Genomic DNA, 21,546 nt, shown 5'->3' on the forward strand with positions numbered 1-21,546 from the left:
TTACTTACATCTATGGATTCGAATCTTTACCGGACCATTCATAATTTTAAATTTTAAACTTGAAATAATATATTAAAAGATAAAAACTATGAAATAGTATAAGAATTATTTTAAAAGTTATATCAAAATACATATTTTATATATAAATATAATTTTAAAATAATCTATATAATATACGTAGGGTTAATTTGATCTCGAGTTGATTTTTTTTAATTATAACCAAACCAATCCAAATATAGTCATTTTTTTAAATACCAAATCAAATCAAATTAAATTAATAGTCAAATTTTTTTTTTCGAATTACGATTTGATTCAATTTAATGTTCGATATTGTACACCCTAATTTATATATAATCTAAACTGAAACGAATATTCAATTTTCGATTCAAGTATGATTTATAAAAAATAAATAATAATATTACATAATCACTAAAAGAAAGATTGTACTTTTTACTTCTATACTAATAAAATTTATATTATTTATCAATTTGTTATCTGAAACAAAATTATATCAACACATTTAGACATTTGTTTTTTTTAATTTAGAAATAGATAATGTTACAGTTGGGCTGTACATAATTTGTTAATGTAAGAAGCCCAGAAAGTTAACAAGTAGAGTAAAATCTAGTCCCTTTAGGTTTCAGGTTTTCCTGTCCAAAAGAGGCAAAGACTAAGATTTTCTCATGAAAACTCACAGATTCCTTAATTGTTGATCGGAGAAATTAAAATTAGGTTTAATTTATGGCCGGAGATTATAGTCGATGGTCGCCGGAGCCGCGGGATTTCAAAGCTATGTTGAAGAAATTATCACATGAACAACTTCTTCAAGTTTTGTCTGAAGGCCTTTGTTCTTACTGTGAAGAAGTTATTGAGTCTCGTGTCAGCAATCTCAACTTTATTCAAAGTAAGCTAATTTCAATTAATTTTTTTCTTCCATTAGTGTTTGCGTATTTAATTTCACGGTAATTTTGAAGTAAACATATACGAAGAAATCGAATTCGTTGTAGGTGTCCTGAATAGAAATTGAATTTGTGAATAATTTGAGTTGAAATTAGTATATATGAGGATTTTTTTAGATACAAAACTCATTCCTGAGAGTTCCTGAATCGGGATTGAATTTATGGATTATTCGATTTTAAAGTGTAGATACGGATTTTTTCAGATAGAGATATTGGAGAAAGATACCCACTTTTGAGTTCGGGATTGAATTTCTGAATATTTAGATTTTTAAGTATCGATACGGAGTAGGGTTTTGCCTTTTGGGTCGAGCTCTCCTATGTGATTTCCTAGCTATTGCATAGGAGCGGAGGTTTTACCCTGTGCGCACCAAAGGGTAGCGGCTGCAGTTTCCTTTTTGTCATCCAAAAAGAAAAGAGTATAGATACTGACTTTTTGAGAAAGAAGAGACCGGAGAAATCCAAGAAATAAGCTCACTCTCTAGTTCACGAATAAAAATTAAATTTCTGAAAAAATATTTTTTTTTTAATACATTGAGCTAGGGCAACGGCAAGGTAAAACGCAGGAGGGAATCAAACTCTATTTTTCAGTTATATTTTTGTTGGTAAAATAGGGCTGTCATTGTGATTTATCTTTTAGTGCTTAGGATTACTATTATTCAAAATATCTCATAATTTTGTTTTTAACTTTATAGGAAGGGTAGATGAAATGACATTATCAAATATTAATGTTGCAGAAAGTTCATCTGATGATGCAATTTCACCTAAGAGAAAGCTGAATGCTGATGCTGATGCTTATACACCCTCTCCACAAGCTGGCGACTCAACCAACTCAGGAAGGTCGAAACGATTTGTTAGTGCCTTGTCTAAACCGGTGATTAACAAACAACCAGTGTCCGACCTTCCAAATTTTGAGATTAAACTAAATGATGGACCTAGTAGATCAGTCGTAGGCGATGATTTAGTGGAGGATCAGAAAGAGTTTATTAGATTTAGCCAAGTTGGAAGGCGAAAGGATTTTGTTCACTATGAGAATGTTAATGAAAAGCAAATAAATGTGCTTAAAGGGCTTGAGCTTCACACTAACGTTTTCAATCCTGATGAGCAAAAGGAGATAGTCGAACTTGTTTACTCTCTCCAGAGAATGGGACAAAAGCGACAACTTAGAGGTAATTTTCATTCAGTTCTGTTTTTTTGAAATCTGTTAATCAGTATGGTTATTTATTTCTGTGTCCAGCCAGAGTAATAGCTATGAAACACGAAGAATGTATCTGCGTTATTGCTTTCAGTGTTTCAATTTCTTTCTTTTTTTCTGGTTGATATTTTGCAGCGCGAACATATTCTGAACCAAGAAAATGGATGCGAGGAAAGGGGCGCGTCACTTTACAATTTGGTTGTTGTTATAATTATGCTGTGGTAAGAGATCTCTAATTAATGGCTAATCTTTTTCAGTTTTATTTTCGACATTTTATCCACTGACAGTTCTTTACAGGACAAAAATGGTAATCCGCCGGGCATTGTTAGAGATGAAGAAGTGGATCCATTGCCTCCTTTATTCAAGAAAATGATTAATAGAATGGTTAGATGGCATGTTTTGCCTACGTCATGTGTACCCGATAGTTGCATCGTGAATATTTATGACGAGGGTGATTGCATTCCTCCTCATATTGACCATCACGACTTTGTTCGACCTTTCTGCACAGTATCTTTCTTGGCAGAATGTAAGATACTCTTCGGCACAACCTTAAAGATTATTAATCCTGGAGAGTTCTCTGGTCCTTTCTCCTTGCCTCTTCCTCTCGGGTACGTTTACTAATACCATACACAATTCGATCTCTGCACTGCCTTCGTACATACGCAATACGTATTCATTTCCCCCTTTTTAAATCTGATACAGGTCAGTGCTCATTCTCAATGGTAATGGAGCTGATGTTGCTAAACATTGTGTGCCTAGTGTTCCAGCTAAAAGGTTGTTTTCCTATTTTCTTTCTTCTATGTATGACACAAAAATATTCATTAATATTAGTTCTAGACATATATTCAGCTACTTCCAGACATGTTTTCTGATAGCATCTACTTCATCCGTTTCAAAAAGAACGACTTCCTTTCCTTTTTAGTCTGTTTAAAAAAGAATGACCTCTTTCTTTTTTTGGTAACATTTTAATTTCAACTTTCAAGGTGGCATGTTTAAGACCACAAGATCAAATGACAATTTGATCTTAATTTTAATTTAGCATCACAAAATTCAAAAGTCTTCTTTATACTCATTCTTGAACTCCGTGTCAAGTCAAACCAGATCATTCTTTGTGAAACGGAAGGAGTATACAATAATCTTGTTTATCTCACTCATATCACCATTGTTTTTTGTTGTTGCAGAATTTCCATTACTTTCCGTAAGATGGATGTCAGCAAATTGCCATATCGTTATACTCCTGATCCAGAGCTTGTAGGAATCGAGCGTCTTATTCCTCCTCCATCATCAGACAGCTCAAGAAATCGTTACCATGGTAAATTTGACAAGCTTCCGAATAGTGAAAATAAGGTTTTTTCCAATGAAGATGATTTCCCTCCTCTGGGAAAGTCTACTTCTTCTAGCCGTAGAAGTCGCAGATAATTTGTGTAACTTATAGTTAATGTAAGTTGTGCGGCCTCATGTGCCGCACCTGTACCATAGGCTGGGTATTTTGACCAAAATCAATCGAAGAAATTCGTGACAATAATTTACAAAAGATGTAATACATAAATGTGCTATTTAACTTAACTTCATTTCACATTCATGTTCTTCAACAACATTGGAGTTTAACATCAAATTTATACAAGTTTAAGAAAGTGCTTATGCTTTTTCAAAATCAATACAAAAGTTTAGGTTGAAATTGTAATTTAAGTATATGAATTTTTTTTTATCAGTTATGCATATTTGTTTTAAAAGCTCCTCAATCAACGGATGCTTTGACCTATGTATTAGGCTTACAATATCTTGATCAAGCTTTGAGGACGTTGACTTTTTTTGTCAAAAAAAAATGAAATTAGAAAGTGCTTATTTTATAAAGACATAATACATAAATACAATTCTTAATTTGACATCGATTAATAACTATGACCTTTAATTTTGGTTGTACATAAGTAGACACTTAAATTGTATAAAATTGAGCAAATAGATATATTCGTTCTACGTGATAATTTTGTATTCTATATGACATACTACGTGTGTTATGCCATGTTATGACACTTGCGTCTACTTATTCAATCTTATACAAATTTAAGTGTCTATTTATGCATATTTAAAGTTAGAGTGCATAATTATTCGTTAAAGCTATGTTTATATATTATCTTTTTGGGAAAATTGTATATAATAGCAAACTAATAACCTAAATTAAATGGAATAGCTAGGGTTTGATTTAATTGTGCTCCATAGCAAACATTAGCTAAAATTGCCAGCGTCTCTCTCCCAAAAATCTCGCTCGCCACTCTCCATTCTCGCTCGCCTCTCTCGCTTTATACACAGAAGTGTATAATTCTGTTTCTGTTTTGTATAAAGCGAGAGAAAATTGTATATACACATGCAAAAATGTATATCTTCGTGTTATACACTTAATTATACAATTTACAAATATTTTACTTCAAATATTGCAGAGGAAAAGGCCAACGAATTATACAATTGCGAATTATACAATTTCAGTGAAATACAGTTTTCTCTAGCTTTATACAACAGAAGTTTATATATTGTGTTTCTGTTTTTGTATAAAGCGAAAGAAAAACATATATCTTCTTGCTATACACTTAATATTGCAGCGAAATAGGCAGTGAATTATACAATTGTGCATTATACAATTGCAGTGAAAGTAGGATAGCGAATTATACAATTGCAGCGAAATAGGCCAGCGAATTATACACTTGTATATGTATAGCGAATTATACAGTTTTTATGTTTGCTATGGAGCGCAATTATGCAAAGTTTGCTATAGCATACAAATATGAATTTTTTGTTTGCTATATGTGAAAGTTGCCCTATCTTTTTTATAAAGTGTTTGGCCAAATTTATAAAAGAGAAACTATTTTTCAAAGGTATCCTAGTTTTTCTTCAAAAACAAAAAATACTTTTGAGACAATATATTGAGGGTGTACTTTTTTGAAAATTAGGCTATATATTAATTGTTGTTCAAAATTGCGTTTTTTATTTTATTAGTCAAATACGGAGTAATTTGTTTTTCATCCTTTTATTAAAAAAAAACGCTTTTCAAAATAAGTTAATTTTAGAGGTTTAAATTTAATGGTGGCTTGCGTGGTGTATGAGGTCTTTCCTTTTCTTTTACTACTTTCTTAATTGTTCAATATTCCTTGAACACTTATAATCGAAAGGTAACTTTATGCCTCTAGTGAATAATTGAATATATAATTATTCACATCAATTATGTCGGCATGCTCTTGGATCTTCTGAGGGGTGAAAACCAAAAATATTTTAATTTTCTTTATATGTTTGGTTGCTCAAAATTTTGAAAAAATACTTTTTTAAAAATAATTAATTTTTTAAAATTATAAAAAAACGATTCTTTAATGACAATAAAGAAAATAAGTTTCACAATATTAATTGTATACGTTTCCTTCACCCTTCAATACAACTCATTAACCCTTATCGTCACCACCCCACCCACATAGCTACCCCCATAAATCATAATATTCATTTAGGTTATATATAAATCAAATATTTTAAGATAGTTTTTTTTTCTCTCTTTGGATTATTGAACACAAGAAATTAATTATTTCTTCTCATTAATCAAAATTCGCTTGTGATAGTACATGTATTTAATTATTGAATTTGCAAAATCTCTTTTAGTCTTTTTTCTTTTTTGTTCCAACTTCCAATGCAAATGGAATAAATTGTCAAGTAAATGGATGGTAAAAGACAAGAGTTTACACTATGATAATTGTCTCATCATCTTTCCTGCTTTACCATTTAGAATCTAATTCCAAAAGGTTGATTGTTAGTTAATAGTTAACACTATGTAGTATGTAATTGTCAATATGGGAATCACAATTCACAAAAAAATCAATAAAAAATGTGTATAATTGATTGATATATTCCAACCACTAAAAGATAAGATAAGATCATTCTTTAATCAGAAATCTGTCGTTTAGATTGAGAGAACAATAAATATCCTTTTACATTATATATATAATGTAAATACATATTACTCAACCAACAAATATCAAATATTGATAGATCAAATCTAAAAAAATCCCAAAATATCTAAAGTTTTCTTCACTGATCAAATAGACTAACTAGGCCCCTCCTCACCCAACTACTGCCAAAAGGAACAAAAGAAGCACAGTTCTTTTCTCCATCTCCATTTCATATTTGAGAAGTACGAGGATTCACTTAATAATCTTTGAGTTAGAATATAAGAGATTGTTGAGTTTTAAAAGGCGCGAACGAAAAATGAAGAGAGTTGTGATTTTCATGATAAAAAATTATGACTTTAATGAAAAGTTACGATTTTTATTAAAAATTATGATCTTTAGAATGGTTGTAACTTTTTAAAGGGTTGCGACTTTTTCGATAATACACAATAAAATTGTTCATACTATCATTAATTTGTTGTCTATATATAGAGAGATTTTCTCTCATTTTTTGAACATGAATTTTCTGGACTTCTTCTACTACTAAATCTAGTATTCTAAGTGTACTTTACTGCTGTTGAGTGATTCGTTGACACGTGGGCATATGTATCAATACACCAATGAGTAATATTACTCTATTCAGAAAAGATATATTCCATTAACCTTGGATACTTTTAATGACATATTGTGCATTAGTGAACTCCATTTTCTTCAAGAAAAATATTTTGAAAATTATTTTTAATTTGTTTCTCATTCTACTATTTGTACTTGTTTTGATTTTTTGATTTTAAAAATACTCTTTAAACTTTATTACTATTTCTTATCAATTTCTTCAAAATTATTATTTTAGGTATTTTAAAAATACTAGTTGAACAAATATTTTAGGTATTTTAGAAATATAAAGTTGAACAACAGACTGTTCATCTCATGTATTGTCCCTCGAAGGAGCCAGAAACATTTATATCAATTGTTTTCATCTTAATTGAAGTGGTCATTAAGACACATTTTTACCCCCAAAAAGAAGAGTTCATGTATCATAATGAGAATATTGTCCCACGTTAAACCATGATAGGATCCTGAGACCCGTTATATGGCTTAAGTAAATTTTTTTATCTTTAGACTGGCTTTTAAGTTATGTAATTTTCGATTAATATATTTTAGATATATCGATCTAAAATGAGTATCTTATATCTCTGGTGGGATAATTGGTAACTGGTCATGTTGTTACATATAAACTAACCTTTTAACGTGAAAAAGAGTTGTCACTATTTATATCTTTAGTTGATATTGACACTTCCAATAACCCAAAAAGAGAAAAAAGGCCAAATAAATTACTTTCTTTTAATTTCACCCAGAGGCAGAGAAAACACGAGGTAGACACTTACAAAAAATTACTTTCTTTTAATTACACTAGAAAAAGTCATTTTCCTCCTATTAATTTTTTTTTAGTAAAAAAACAATCAAAATATGAAAAAAAAATAATTAAGAAATATTCTCCTGGGAAAACAAAGTCATAAAGTTGATTATGCAACCAAGGAATAGAAATATTAAACTTTAATATACCTGTTAGACATTGAAATTTTGTGGGACTCTACGCGTTTAATTCGAGTTGAGACTCTACAAATTGTGTTTAACTCAAATTAAGATCTCAAATAATCCTCAAATTGATAATTATTCATATTGTAAATCATCCTAATTCGAAAAATACGCTGATGAATAAAATCATATTTCTTTATATTTTATTTGTATGCTTTATTTATTTTCTATATATTTAAAATTTGTTACAAACACCACCTACAAACCCGAAAAAAAAGAAGAAGAAAGAAGCATCATAACACGAATTTCAAAGAAGCAATATTCCAATATCTTTATAGTGAAAGATAATATTCGGTAGAATGAATTATTTTACTATATCTATTATCATAGTTTGTGCATCAATAAATTAAATCCCTTTTCCTCCTTCGTCCAAAAAGAAAGAAACGGAGTTCAAGGATATCAATATACCTAAAAAAAAATTATGTAAATTTAAACATGAAATTCTTAATATATTATACAATTTAATGCATAAAAAGCTACTATATATTTACAGTATTTTAGAGTATAAAATAAGTAAAACTAATTTAAAATATGAGTAAGAAAAAAGGTTCATTTAACACTTAAAAAAAAAAAAAGAGTATTCGAAAAAGAATGGTGTTATTAAATTAAAATTCGTGTGAACCTCAACATAGAGCAACCAGAGATTCCATAATACCAACTTCCAAGTCATGTGAGCTGTTCCTTCAGGAAGAAAGAGTAATCATATTATATCTCAAACAACGATAATAATATACCTGATGAAATTCCATAAAAAATTAATTTAGGGAGGGTAAATATATGTTAGACTTTATTCTTATCTTGTAAGATTAGAGAGTTTATTTTTGAAGGATCCTTGATTTGATTATAACGAACCAAAATAAGTATAAAAAGAAAAATGACAACGACAAAAATAATAAAATAATTAAATAATCAAAACTCGATAAACAACAAGTCAATAACGACGATAGAAATGAAAAACAAGCTAAGACAACTACAAAAGTAAGGCGAATACTTAACCACCAAACCTATATAACTATATCTATTAAAAAGTAAGACAACCATCCACCACCTACTAAGCTTCTATCCTAATAATTAATTTTTACACTGAAACGTATAATTTTATACCCTCGTAAGATAAAACTAGACCATGACATATCTAATAAACTCTCTATCATAAAATAATTAATTAAGTAAAAATCATAAATTTAGGTATTTGATACTTTACGTGGCAAGCAGTTTAACGATGGCCTACAAAACCGCCCAATTCACACGTAAGTCAGTATGTATAAATACCTTTCGATTAAGTCAGTGTCCGTCAACTCATCAAAATCCAAATATTTCTTCATCCTCATTTGCAGAAAATGTTTAAATTTCTCTCTAGTTAAGCAGTAAACTTCTTTTTGTTTCAAATTAAATTTTGGTAGCTCTCGATTTTTTGGAATCACGATCGATCATTCAATGTTAATTTGGAGGTGAGTTCATCTCTCTCTCTGTATATATATATATATATGTGCATTTCTACTATATATTTACGATTAGATTTGATCATTTCAAGCTAAATATTTGACATCAATGAAATTAATTACGTTTGATCAATTAGAAATCAGGTTAGTAAAAATAGAAACATTAACTAATTAAACCCCCAACTAGTACAAAAAAGGAAAATCAAAGATTATTTTTTTGTCTTCATTTCATGTTTGAAAAGTCTTAGATAAATCTTAATGTCATTGAGTACTTGAGCTAAAACATAGGAGATTTTAGATTCACATGCATTCTCCACCAAAATTTTATGAGTCTATTTTGTCTGATGGAACTAATAAAGGTATCATTTCACAATAATAATAATAATAAATAAATAATAATAACAATAATAATAAAAGCTTTTACAGCATATTGAATTATTGATATATATTACTAGTAGATTTTTTTTTGGGCAAATTCCAGCTAGCTGCACCCCTTTAGTTTTGATTGAAGATGTGCTGACCAATAGATTTTTGTCATAACAAAACCTAAAATATTTGTTGAAAGAGAGAGGAACCTAACAAATTTATATTTCTTTTTATATATATATATAACCCAACCAAAGCAAAAGAGAGAAAAATGAAAAATATAAAATTGTTACCTATTAAACATGTTGCTATTAAATTACCCTTTTAAAACGTGTAAAAGAACTGTCACTATCTCTTCCTTGATGTAGACGCTCTTTCATTAACCAAAAGAGGGGGAAAAAGAACACCTTATGATATTAAATTTCATGTTTCTTTTATTTGCTTTAAAATTATTTGACACATAAAACCGATGATCTCATTCAGAAATTATTATGCTAAATTTTTTTTTACATAATGTAATTTTTAACGAAGGAAAGAAGTTCAATTGATGTGTTTCGATCTATGTCAAAATTAATTTTTAGCGACAATTAATTAACGATAATAACCTAATTGCCGTTAGATATATATGTTTTATTATAATTAACACTATTTATATATGTCGTACAATCTTTAATGATATTAAATCTAATGACAACTAATACCGATAAAAACTCAGGACTCTTTATTAAGTCCTCCCAAGCCAAAAGAACCACCAGAGCCATATCAAGAGGTTTTTACTTGACAAATTCAAAATTAAGAAAACATAATAAAATATCAAACCTCTTATTAAACCAACCTGACAAATTAAATAAATAAATAAAGATGATAAAAAAGAAGAAGCACCATAGTACGAATTTCAAAGAGTCAATATTCGAAATGAAGATCATGATATCTTTTCAATGAAAGATAATATTCGTTAAAATAAATTATTTTAGTACTATATCATAGTTTATGCATAAATATATTAATTCCGATTCACACCTTACTAAAAAAAAGACGATCACATAAATTATAAATTTAAATAATCAAAATCTTAAAATACATTTATTTAAAAAACTGTATAATACAGTCTTTTAGAATTAAAATATGATTACAAATAACAGAAAAAAAATCATTCAACAATTTTAATAATACTAGTACTCCATATTTTTCTTTGATGCTAAGTAATATAAAAAGTTATTGGAGAAATCAGGTAATTAAAATTTTCCACGTGAATTAGTGTGAACCCCAACATAGAGCAAACAAAGATTCCATATTTCCAAGTCATCTGCGCTGTTCGTTCAGACGGAGGAATCAAATCCTTTTTTTAAAAAATAATTTAAAAGTTTTACCCTTTTTTCCTACCACAACAGATTTTAATTAGAAATATATTTATGAACTAATCTTATTAATGATACGTAGAAAATAAATTGCTTAATTATTATTATTAAAATAAATAAATAAAATGAAATACTTTACGTGAGAAGCAGTTTAACGTTAAAAATCAGCTACAACACAACCCCATACTACTTATCATATTCCACCACTAGGATCGAAATACGTGGAGGCGTCGCTTGCACGGACGACACGCAACCCATTTTACACCTCAGTATAAATATCTTTTGGGTTATCTCTTTTTCAAGCTACTGTCCCTTCAACTGAGAATCCCAAAACAAAAAAAAAAAAGTACAAAGAGAAATCTCTTGAGGTTATTTGCAGAAAAGCTTCATACAAATAGCTTTTGTTTTCTGGTAGGTAACGTCATAGTAGTAAGAAAAAGTTGGTGAACTTTTGGTAGTTGTTTTCAAGGAAGAAGCTGAACTGTCAATTCGAATTCGCTTTTCCAGTATACCTATTGATTTGAACTTTTTTTGGTTGAAATTTTGGTAGCTGAGGAAGTTTAGGTATGCAGCGATTGTTTGGTGTTGCCGGTGCAGTCTAAAGGTGAGTTCATCGTTTTTTAATGCTCAATTTCGTGTAGTTCTACTATTGTTAACAGTGTTTGATTCAAATAAAGAGTTATTTTGCGATCTCATATGATGTGAACTTGATGTGTTATGTTGTTGAGTAATTATGTAGTTTTTTTCATTTGAGTTTATTGTTGATGACTTCGTTGGATTAATTGAATGTTTGTGTGCATCTCGGATGCTCATTGAGCAGAGATATTAAGTTGATGTCAACTGTTAAGATAATAGAGAGAAGATTATGGGTGTAATGCTGTTAAAATTCTTCTGTTCGGTTCTAATTTCTACAGAATGAGTTGTGTACAAGTTGATTGAATAATAGTAGTCTGTTGTTAGGTTATTCTGAAGTGTAGCCTGGTGTTTAAGGCAATTTTAATCCTGGTATGACAATCTCCTATTTCGAATACTTTATTGCCATTTCAGAATTATTTTGTAGTTTATCCTCTAAATGATATTTTGTGGTTCTTGAAGTGTCTGGACAATGATCAACAATATGGTTTTCATGGAATCCTTAGTATCATAGTACGGATTTTTTAAAAAAAATCTACTGAATAACAAGTGCTATTAACTAGATCTAAAGTGGTTAGGGGTATAGGTGCACATATGCTACTTGGAAGGGATGTCTCTAATGCTATTGTTCTTGTCCCATGACAATGTGCTTAAAGAGGTATAAGAATCATTGAAGTTGCTCACCAGATTATTTCACTTTCAGAAAGGCACCTTAGATGGGTTCATTGACTATTACTAAGGAACTTTGAACAAGTTACGGTGATTACTACTGGCCATGGAGGATAGTGGAAGGTACTGACACATTGGAGCCCTTAAGCCGTCCATTTATAAGCAAGTACTACTGGTTCTTTTAGCATGACATATCTTTTTATTGAGTACTTAATTTCTTAATTCTATATGCAGCATCACTGAAATGATCCTCTCCAATGGGGATGCTTATGTGGGTAGTTTCAAAGGGGTGTTTCCTCATGGGAAAGGTAAATACACTTGGTCAGATGGATCTGTTTATGATGGTTGTTGGGAAGAAGGAAAAATGTCTGGAGAAGGACGGTTTGTTTGGCCTTCTGGAGCTTCATACGAGGGTGATTTCTCTGGAGGTTACCTCCATGGTTTTGGAGTATTTAGTGGATCTGATGGCTCAATATACAGAGGTGTTTGGAGGATGAATACCCAACATGGAATAGGAAGAAAGCAGTATCAAAATTCTGATATTTATGATGGTTGTTGGAAAGAGGGAGTACGTGAAGGCAGCGGCCGATATGCATGGAGTAATGGCAACATGTATATTGGGAACTGGAAAGATGGAAAAATGTGTGGTAGAGGTGTTATGAAATGGTTCGATGGAGATCTTTTTGATGGATGTTGGTTGAATGGTTTAAGACACGGGTCAGGCTGTTACCGATTTGCTGATGGAAGTTACTACTTTGGGGTGTGGACTAGAGGGCTAAAAGATGGACATGGAATGTTTTATCCTGCTGGAAGTAAGCATCGCTTTCTGAGGAAGTACAGTGATAGGTCTGATGAGAAGAGGAGAAGGCGGCTCTCACACATTTCATCCTCTAATTCAGAGTCTGTGAAACCTAAAGTGAAGCGTAGTTTTTCAGAGAGAATTTCCTCTAGCTTACTCAGAAGTTCAGGAAGCATATCGCAGAGGACTACATCACTGGGAGAAGACATTGCCCTCGGTGATTCCAGCAGAGACATGATGACCTGTGATTCATCAAGTGTATTATCTCAAAGCTCTCTTGATGACAGGACTGAATTTCTGGAAATGGGGTCTGTAGCTTATGAAAGGGAATACACGCAAGGAGTCCTAATCAAAGAAAGGATTGTAAATATTAGTAAACTATCTCGCAAAAGTAAACAACGGTGTAAATTTCACGCGAAAGAAGTAAAGAGGAAGTCATGTGTGGACTTTCTTGAAGGCCGTAAGAGCTACTATCTAATGCTTAATTTGCAACTTGGCATCAGGTAAGCATACGTCATGGTCTTATATTATTGATAATGAGTGGTAAAACCCACTTGGTACCATAGAACTATTTGTTTATTTTGTATTTGAAATTACAGGTATTCTGTTGGTAAGATCACTCCTGTGCCTATCCGTGAAGTGAGGCAATCAGACTTTGGAGATCAGGCAAGAATCAAAATGTACTTTCCCAGGAAGGGCTCTCAATTTACACCTTCACATCATTCTCTTGATTTTTATTGGAAGGATTATTGCCCTATGGTTTTCAGGTACTTGCAAATTTATTTTATATCTGCTACTTGGTAGTTTCCTTTTTATACACTCCCCCACTATGGAGACTTTCTGAGTGGGAGCAAACTACTGTTTTGGAGTAGACCTGTAAAATATAAAAATTTACTGTAGATGAGTTACTGTAGGTTTTGACAGACTTCTGTGACTGTGAAATGTCATGTTCAGATATTTGAGAGAGTTGTTCAAGCTGGATGCTGCAGATTATATGATGTCCATCTGTGGTGATGATGGTCTGAGAGAGCTTTCATCTCCTGGAAAGAGTGGCAGCCTTTTTTATCTTTCTCGTGATGATAGATTTGTGATCAAGACTTTAAAGAAGTCTGAGCTCAAGGTTCGCACATACTAAATCATTTTAGCTTTTTTCCTTCGCTTGCTGTTCCAACTTCCTACATTTTCATATCTTCTTTCTTACTCAATATTCAGCAAGGTATTGCCCTCTAAGTTGCGCGGACTCTTCACTTTCGATGCCGCACCCGTGTCGGATTCTCCAAAAATACACTAATTTTGGAGAATCCGACACGCACCCATTGACCTTTTTGAACAGTCCGAGCAACATAGATTGCCCTTACATTTGAAATCAGATGCAACTCTTAATGTCAAACCAAAATCATGATCCCCATTTTAAATTACATGTGTGTCCGTTTCTTCTATTTCTTCACCTATCTCCATATACCTCCTTCATCTTAATTCCTGAAAACTTCTTTACCAAACTTGGAAGAGAGAGAGAGAGAACTAGCCTGCTCATTTTCTGGGGGTTTCTATAGAACTATGTTTAGATCTTGGGAGAGAAAGGCTAGGGGGAATGAAGAAGAAACTATCTGGTTCTTGTCCTAGGTAGTATGATTATCTACTAGTGGTCTCAGGAAAGGATAAAGGTGATCCTTCCATATTATCGGTCTTGGGAAAATTTAAAAAGCTCTTCTGGAAGGTAACCCAAACCTTCCACTTCTATTTTAGCACGTCAAACAAACATAGCATAAGTCTGGGTTTTTCTCTCCTTTTCTCTTATTGATAAGCAACAAAGCTTATGCGGAATTAAAAAGAATGTGGATACTCTGACCCTAAACTCAGTTTCTGCAAGTCAGTTTATCTTTGTTACTGGGACAAGTAACTTCATTTTACGAAAAGGTTACTAGGAAGTAAAAGTTGTTTGTATCTGATATATGTTTCCTCATTTAAAATCAATTAACAAATAAAAGAATTATTGATGTTCTTCTAGCAAATTCCATATTCTATGGTATGATAGGTCATATGGGTGGTGAAATAAAAACATTCTGAATAGTGTTGTTTTCTCACCAAAAAGTACTGCTGTTTCTGGTTAATATTGTGTGCTTTATTGTCACCAATGTGCATAAGATGTACTTATAATTAATTTGATAAAATGAGCTAAGTAATCATGAATATGGTGCCATTTGTCTTTCTGGAAACAATTATAAACTGTGAGTGAACTGAAAGGTTATTGAAATGGATCATCTTAACATCATGTAGGCTCTGCTCAAGATGCTTCCTGATTACTATAAACATGTAAAGGAACATGACAACACACTCATAACAAAAGTTTTTGGGGTGCACAGGATATCATTGAAACGTGGAAAAAAGGTTAGTGGTCAGGCGTAAGTCCTACTGTACTTTGCTATTATGCACTTTCGTCATAGCATTCAGGTCGAGTATTTACTTATTTCATTCTCAGGTCCGCTTTGTAGTCATGGGGAATATGTTTTGTACTGAATTGAGAATACATCGCCGGTATGATTTAAAAGGTTCTTCTCATGGGAGACTTACGAAGAAGGATCGGGTTGATGAGACGACTACATTAAAAGACCTCGATTTAACATATGAATTTCATATGGACAAGTTATTACGTGAGGCACTATTCAAGTAAGTCTTGGTGTTCCCCTTCAATTTGGAGTTAAAAATTCTTATTCACTGGAGTCTTGTATGTGATGGTTAACTGCTGAAGTTTTTGAAGATGGTTAGATGGGGCAATAATTTAGTACTACTGTAAATCAAAATTAGTATGTCGAGGAGGGTGGACTTTTGATTATTTTTCGCAAATTGGATATCTGTAGTTAAACTCCAGTTAGTTCACGAAGAATAGTCCGCTGAGTCCGGGTTAAGAAGGAAGATTATAGTAGGTTCAGAGTCGACCCATAAATAGGTCAAATTAAGATGAATCATTTTTAGTGTTATTCATAACATTTTAGACCCAAATATGTAGCTTAATTTGGGATTGAGGCAGTAATCGATTAAATTACTGTTTGATTGAATTTCTATAGGTAACTGAGAGATGTGGTGTTCTCAAAAGACCATTTCTATTATTAGTTCTGTAAAAGAAAAATAGAACATTCTTTTTGTTCCCAGCAGATGTCTTTTACGGATGTAATTTATCTTTTCTTATCTCTTTTTCCCTCCCCTGTTATGGCTATCACGAATGCCATTAATAAATTTATGCAGGACTATGCATTTCTTTTCCTGATTAATTCCTGTTTTGTTGGTTGTAGAAGGTTCGTTGCTTACAAGTTGTCCTTGGTTTAAATTTTTTTGTTGTTCCCCCAATTCTTTTCTTTTTTTGATCAACCAACGAAAGCTCTCCTTTTTTTCCTATTTGCAGACAATTATCTTTAGACTGCAGATTTTTGGAATCTCAGAACATTATAGACTATAGCCTTCTACTGGGATTACATTTTAGAGCTCCTGAGAATCTAATGTCTCTTTTAGAGCCACCTGATTCTCTGCACAAAGTCGAAACTGATCCTGATCACGTTGAAGGTAAAACCTGTCTTGCAAAGTTTATTTCTTCGTCTAATCTTCGTTAAGGTGTTATCTCAGCTGAACATTATTGTTGATTTTCCAGTGTGTTTCTTTCTCTTTCTTAGTGATTAATTGCTATTATAAGGGAATAAGGTTAATACATCATAAGATTATCACAACAGCGATTTTCTAATCATCAAAATGGTTGTCTCTCTATGTTTCTTTCGCCCATATATCCCTTTCTTATGGATGGTTCCCACCATCCAACTCAACGAGCATGTCCCAGGTTGCTGCAAATAGACTTCTGTTATTTTGTAAATGGACCCTCTCATTGGGAATAGTTGTGCTTCTGGTGTTTTTTAGGTTGCTTCACTTCTTGTATTCTAAATTAGCAACATACCGTCAATCATGCTACTTAAAACATCTGAAGGTCCTTATTATAAATGGACAACAACAACAACAACATACCCGGTGTAATCTCATAAGTGGGGTCGGTGGAGGTAGAGTGTACGTAGATCTTACCCCTACCTTGGGAGGTAATTGCTATAGATGGACGTACTCCCTGTTTTTTCCTTGATGATCGACTTCATTAATTTTCTGTCTGGCATCAAAATATAATTCTTGTGTTCCTATGTTGGACAAATATTTAGATACACACTACCAAGCACCATGAGAGATTGTTGTCAAAGAAGAAGTGCTCTTGATAGAAATGCTCTTGATAGAAAGCTAGCATGTTTTTCTTAGTTAGTGATTTTGATGTATGGATAGATGTGCCATTTGAAAATTAAAAATCTTCTCTTTATCGCTTTAATAGGTAGTTAGAAATTCTCATAAAAAGTGAGTCTACTTGTACAATTTGAGGAAACCAGAACCCAGAGGATACAAGCAACAACTAGTGTGAAAAAACCAAGAGTTGGTTGGCTTTTCTTTTGTTTTAGAAACTTGAATTGGAAAGGTGCATGTTCCATAGGGAATGACACAAGTAGTCTGTTGCCTCACTTGATGTAGTAGTACAGATTATCTATAGGAGAAATTTTCTGAATTGACCACGATCCTGAATTTTTCTGCATTTTGGTCTGCTGACAGCATGAAGCTGTCATAACTCATCATACTACCTTAGCTTCTCAATTTGAAGCATGCATGGTTATGAACTGTGGCTTTAGTGAATATGAATTGCCAAATAAATATGTTGGGCTGTTCTTTATTTATCAAAACAATAGCCCGGTTCATGAACCATACCGCGTTCATGCAGGGTCCCGGGAAGGGCCGTACCTCAAGGGAAAATGAATTAGCAAATACATATGACTGTTCTACTCTCATTTATATCTCATCTGGAAGTGTGCAAATTAGTAGGAAATGTTCCAAGCAAACATTCCAGAGTATTCTGAATTTCATCTATTACTCCAGATTTTTGATATTTCTCTTTGCAATGGGAATCTAGCTTGCTCTTACAGTTCAGCTTCTGTTTGGTGAGCGCACCTGGAACTTCTTTATAGGAACATTGGTTGCTTCTCCTTTGATAATTTTTCTCTCCCGTCTTATTTTACATTGTTTATGATTCTCTACCATGATTGTTTCCACTGGGAAAATCTGCAAGTTAATTCACTAAAAGAAAGTATCTACGTCATTATTTATGATTTTCTACCATGGTAATTTGATTAGTAAAAGTCCCTTGAATGGTCTAGGTGCTGAAGTCCTGCTACTCTAATTAATATCATGCAATAGGAACCGTTACCATATGATGCCATGGCATATCCATGGTGCGTTTTAAGGTGCTCATGTCTTGACTTGAGGTTTCTTGGCATGATTCGGTTATTCTGTTGGGCCCTCCAGCCTTTTACAGGATTGTAGCAGATTTCTTATCTGGCACTATTATTTTCGACCTGAGAATAGTTATTTTTGGAACTCTACCCCTTTTCTGTAATTTTTTTTCTTGGTTCCCAGTAAGTCCATGTTATGCAGCACCTTTCGGCTTTCTTGTGCCTGTTCCTCTTTACTTTCTGGTTCTTAATCCAATGATAGTTATAAGCCTGTATGAGTTGTTGTTACCTTATTTTCTGGGTCAGTACCCATTTATCCTCTTTCTGTGTATGTCATTTCTCATTTCTGTACTCATTTATCTTGATAGGCTGGGGGATCGTGAAAATGGTGACTAACTTTCTTCTGAAATCTTCGTTCTTCATGCTCAATGACACATTTTTTCTAGTTAAAGTGGTGCTTATTGACTTCTTATTCCAATGCATTTAGGTGGGATATCTCAAGGGGAGCTCTCAATTCCACCAAGAGGTTTGCTTTTAGTAACGCATGAACCCAGTTCTGTCAATGTTACACCAGGTCCTCATATAAGAGGGAGTACTCTGAGAGCCATGTCCGTTGGTGACCAGGAGGTTGATCTTCTTTTGCCTGGTACTGGAAGGTAATCTCATCTGCTTCTTATCCTTTATTTAGGACTGACATGGATACTTTTCCGTCATTATGCATTAATCACTAGTCTTCTCAAAATTAGGGGAGTGTCACAGCCCATCTAACTAAAACACGATTTAAAGTAGTAGGATTTTGTGAGAGGCGCTGTAATAGATAAAACGAATGAGAGGACCCAAACAGATTCAGGAAACTGAGGAACCATTATCATGTTATTTGCTTTCCAGCATAAATTCACCCAATGTCTTAACAGCATTCAGTTTTTTTTCAGATTAAGGGTACAATTAGGTGTAAACATGCCAGCCCAAGCAAACCAAAAAGTGATGCAGGATGAGGCAGCTTCAGTCCAAGTTGAACTCTTTGAGGTATATGATGTTGTTCTATATCTCGGAATAATCGATATACTGCAAGAGTACAACATGAAAAAGAAACTGGAGCACACCTGCAAATCGTTGAAATTTGATCCCATGTCAATCTCTGCAATTGAACCCAAGATTTATTCGAAACGTTTCCTCAGTTTCTTGGAGAAAGTGTTCCCTGTTGAACCATGAAAAGTCTTAATATTTATCTTGCAAATATTTTCCCTCTGTCCAGCTGGATGGAAAAAAAAACCTTTCATGATTCATTGAAGAGCAATTTTATCACCACTCGAGTGTTCCGTTGTTAATGTACCATTTAGTTTATTTGTACAGTTGACTCAATACAACAGTTTTGTAGCCGAAAGGGTCTCCAGTTTTAATTTATCTTAAAGATCTTTGGTTTAAGCTTCTTATTTCAAATCTTCTTTGACCTTACTCATTTCTTTAAAATTATATTCATTTTTTCTCTTCTTTTTTAACTGAAAGATGTCGCGACGCCGATAAATAAGGTGAACCAATGACCAAAAGTTCAAAACTTGACAAGATCACTAGACATTATTCCAAATATTATCATTATTTGATTTGGTAGTAGTTATTTCTGACGCCTACATGTGACAATATCTCCTCTTCTTGGCCACATTGAAAAATTGGCACTATTCACATTTGGTAGCTGATAATAAGTTCTAACTTTCTTTATTATATCTTTAGTGACATGCTCTTATAAACATGTCATGCCATACGGAAGATTACAAAATCTTCGGTGTGCTTTTATAGGCTCATGTGATGGTGTTCTTTTCTTAAACTTTTGTATTTAGTCTGATACAAAATGGAACAGCTTAGGAATTTTTTTTAAAAATAAAATAGAAGTTCATGGTTGTAATCTGAATGGATTATAATGAAGTTAAGTATTATGTAAAACAAACACATTTTAGCACTATATATTTTAAAGGACTAAGTTCGATGTATTAGAAGTATATATTTCTCAATTCGCTTAATTAGTGGTCATACTTTTGATGGAGGGTAGTAGATTATGTGCTACATATGATTAGACATGGAAAGAAGTAAATTTCTTGAATCATGTCATTATTCATGATATGATTCAACAAAACAGTTACTAATATTCATTGTAATCTTACGAGTGAAGTGAAAAAGATATAATTTATTCATATGAATAAATTAATGTTGGTTTCAGAGTTTTGAGTATATATATGGTTGGACATTAGTAAAAGCATGTTATGTATACGTTGTTCTCAAAAAACCTAAAGCGGAATCTTTTTGTGTTTTCAAAAACTCAAAAAGAGAGACTTCTCCTTAAAATATACATCATCATCTTCAATGCTTCCAAATCCAACAACCATATTAAGCCATTAAATTAAGACAGTTACTGATTTTTTTTCAGTTACACAAACACCCCCACCTCATTTCACACACACACAAAATTGTAATTTTTTTAAAAAAATAAAAATATTTCATTCATTCAGACAGAGACATAGTAGTACTTGATCCTCGTAACATGGCAAAAGGCTAGTCATAATATTAAAAATAGTGATGCAATAAATAAGTTAAGCATTAAAGCTGATCACGCATTTGGATCAACTTCTATCCATTTATTACCAACGCAGCGCTCTCCACCTTCAGTCAATTCACAAACGCTCCTTTTCCCAACAATATTCAATACTCTCTCCTATTCGTTCCAAAGTAAATGTCGTTTTATCAGAAATCATACTATTTTCTTCGGACGATGGAATTACTACTTTTTACTCGGTGTTCGATATTATATTGGAGTCCGATTATTTAAGATTCGCGTTGGTAGGGTTACATTTAGGTGTATTTTTTTTTATACGTAACATTAAGATATGAGCAAGAGCATCCTCATTCACTATGCCACGTCCTTTAGTGGCGGAATGTTGACATAGAGTATATAGTTGTACCTGATTTCAAGTTAAGTGCAAATTCACAAAGAGTTGATCTTTTATAAAATTCACAAAAATAAGTGTCGTCTTTTAGAAGAAAAATAATTGATACTCTCTCTGTCCCTATTTAGTTGTCCACTTTAGAAGTGACACATATATTGAGGCACCAATGATTATCATAGGTAAGTTATAGTTTTACCCTTAACTTAAAAGATTATGTCAACTACTCAAGCATAATAAATGTATTTTCTGATTCCAAGCATTATAACTTAGTGATACTAGAAGTTTTCTAAAATTAAATAAGGGCATATTAGGAAAAATATTGTTATCCTTTCTTGATTTATTAAAATGAATAAGTAAATAGGGACAAATATAA

The 21,546-nt window shown here is 32.3% G+C and overlaps 2 protein-coding genes across 3 annotated transcripts; both read left to right on the forward strand.

The window, feature by feature from the left end:
• Positions 1 to 382: 382 nt before the first annotated feature.
• Positions 383 to 3,785, forward strand: LOC107009217 (RNA demethylase ALKBH9B-like). 2 transcript variants are annotated; one of them, XM_015208526.2, is made up of 6 exons: positions 383 to 904; positions 1,694 to 2,125; positions 2,287 to 2,372; positions 2,449 to 2,759; positions 2,854 to 2,925; positions 3,333 to 3,729. In XM_015208526.2, exons 1-6 carry the CDS (start codon positions 742 to 744, stop codon positions 3,568 to 3,570), a joined length of 1,302 nt encoding a protein of 433 aa, XP_015064012.1. In that variant the 5' UTR covers positions 383 to 741; the 3' UTR covers positions 3,571 to 3,729. The 2 variants fall into 2 exon arrangements, with proteins under 2 accessions (XP_015064012.1, XP_015064003.1); XM_015208517.2 differs by having other exon boundaries at positions 573 to 904; positions 1,652 to 2,125; positions 3,333 to 3,785.
• Positions 3,786 to 11,127: 7,342 nt separating this feature from the next.
• On the forward strand, positions 11,128 to 19,670 carry LOC107007845 (phosphatidylinositol 4-phosphate 5-kinase 8). The gene is made up of 11 exons (XM_015206654.2): positions 11,128 to 11,247; positions 11,387 to 11,440; positions 12,173 to 12,261; positions 12,373 to 13,440; positions 13,537 to 13,704; positions 13,892 to 14,057; positions 15,215 to 15,325; positions 15,417 to 15,604; positions 16,338 to 16,495; positions 18,725 to 18,893; positions 19,170 to 19,670. Exons 3-11 carry the CDS (start codon positions 12,245 to 12,247, stop codon positions 19,447 to 19,449), a joined length of 2,325 nt encoding a protein of 774 aa, XP_015062140.1. The 5' UTR covers positions 11,128 to 11,247; positions 11,387 to 11,440; positions 12,173 to 12,244; the 3' UTR covers positions 19,450 to 19,670.
• Positions 19,671 to 21,546: the final 1,876 nt, after the last annotated feature.

The sequence above is a fragment of the Solanum pennellii genome, chromosome 1 (genome assembly GCF_001406875.1).
Source record: "Solanum pennellii chromosome 1, SPENNV200".
Classification (NCBI taxonomy): domain Eukaryota; kingdom Viridiplantae; phylum Streptophyta; class Magnoliopsida; order Solanales; family Solanaceae; genus Solanum; species Solanum pennellii.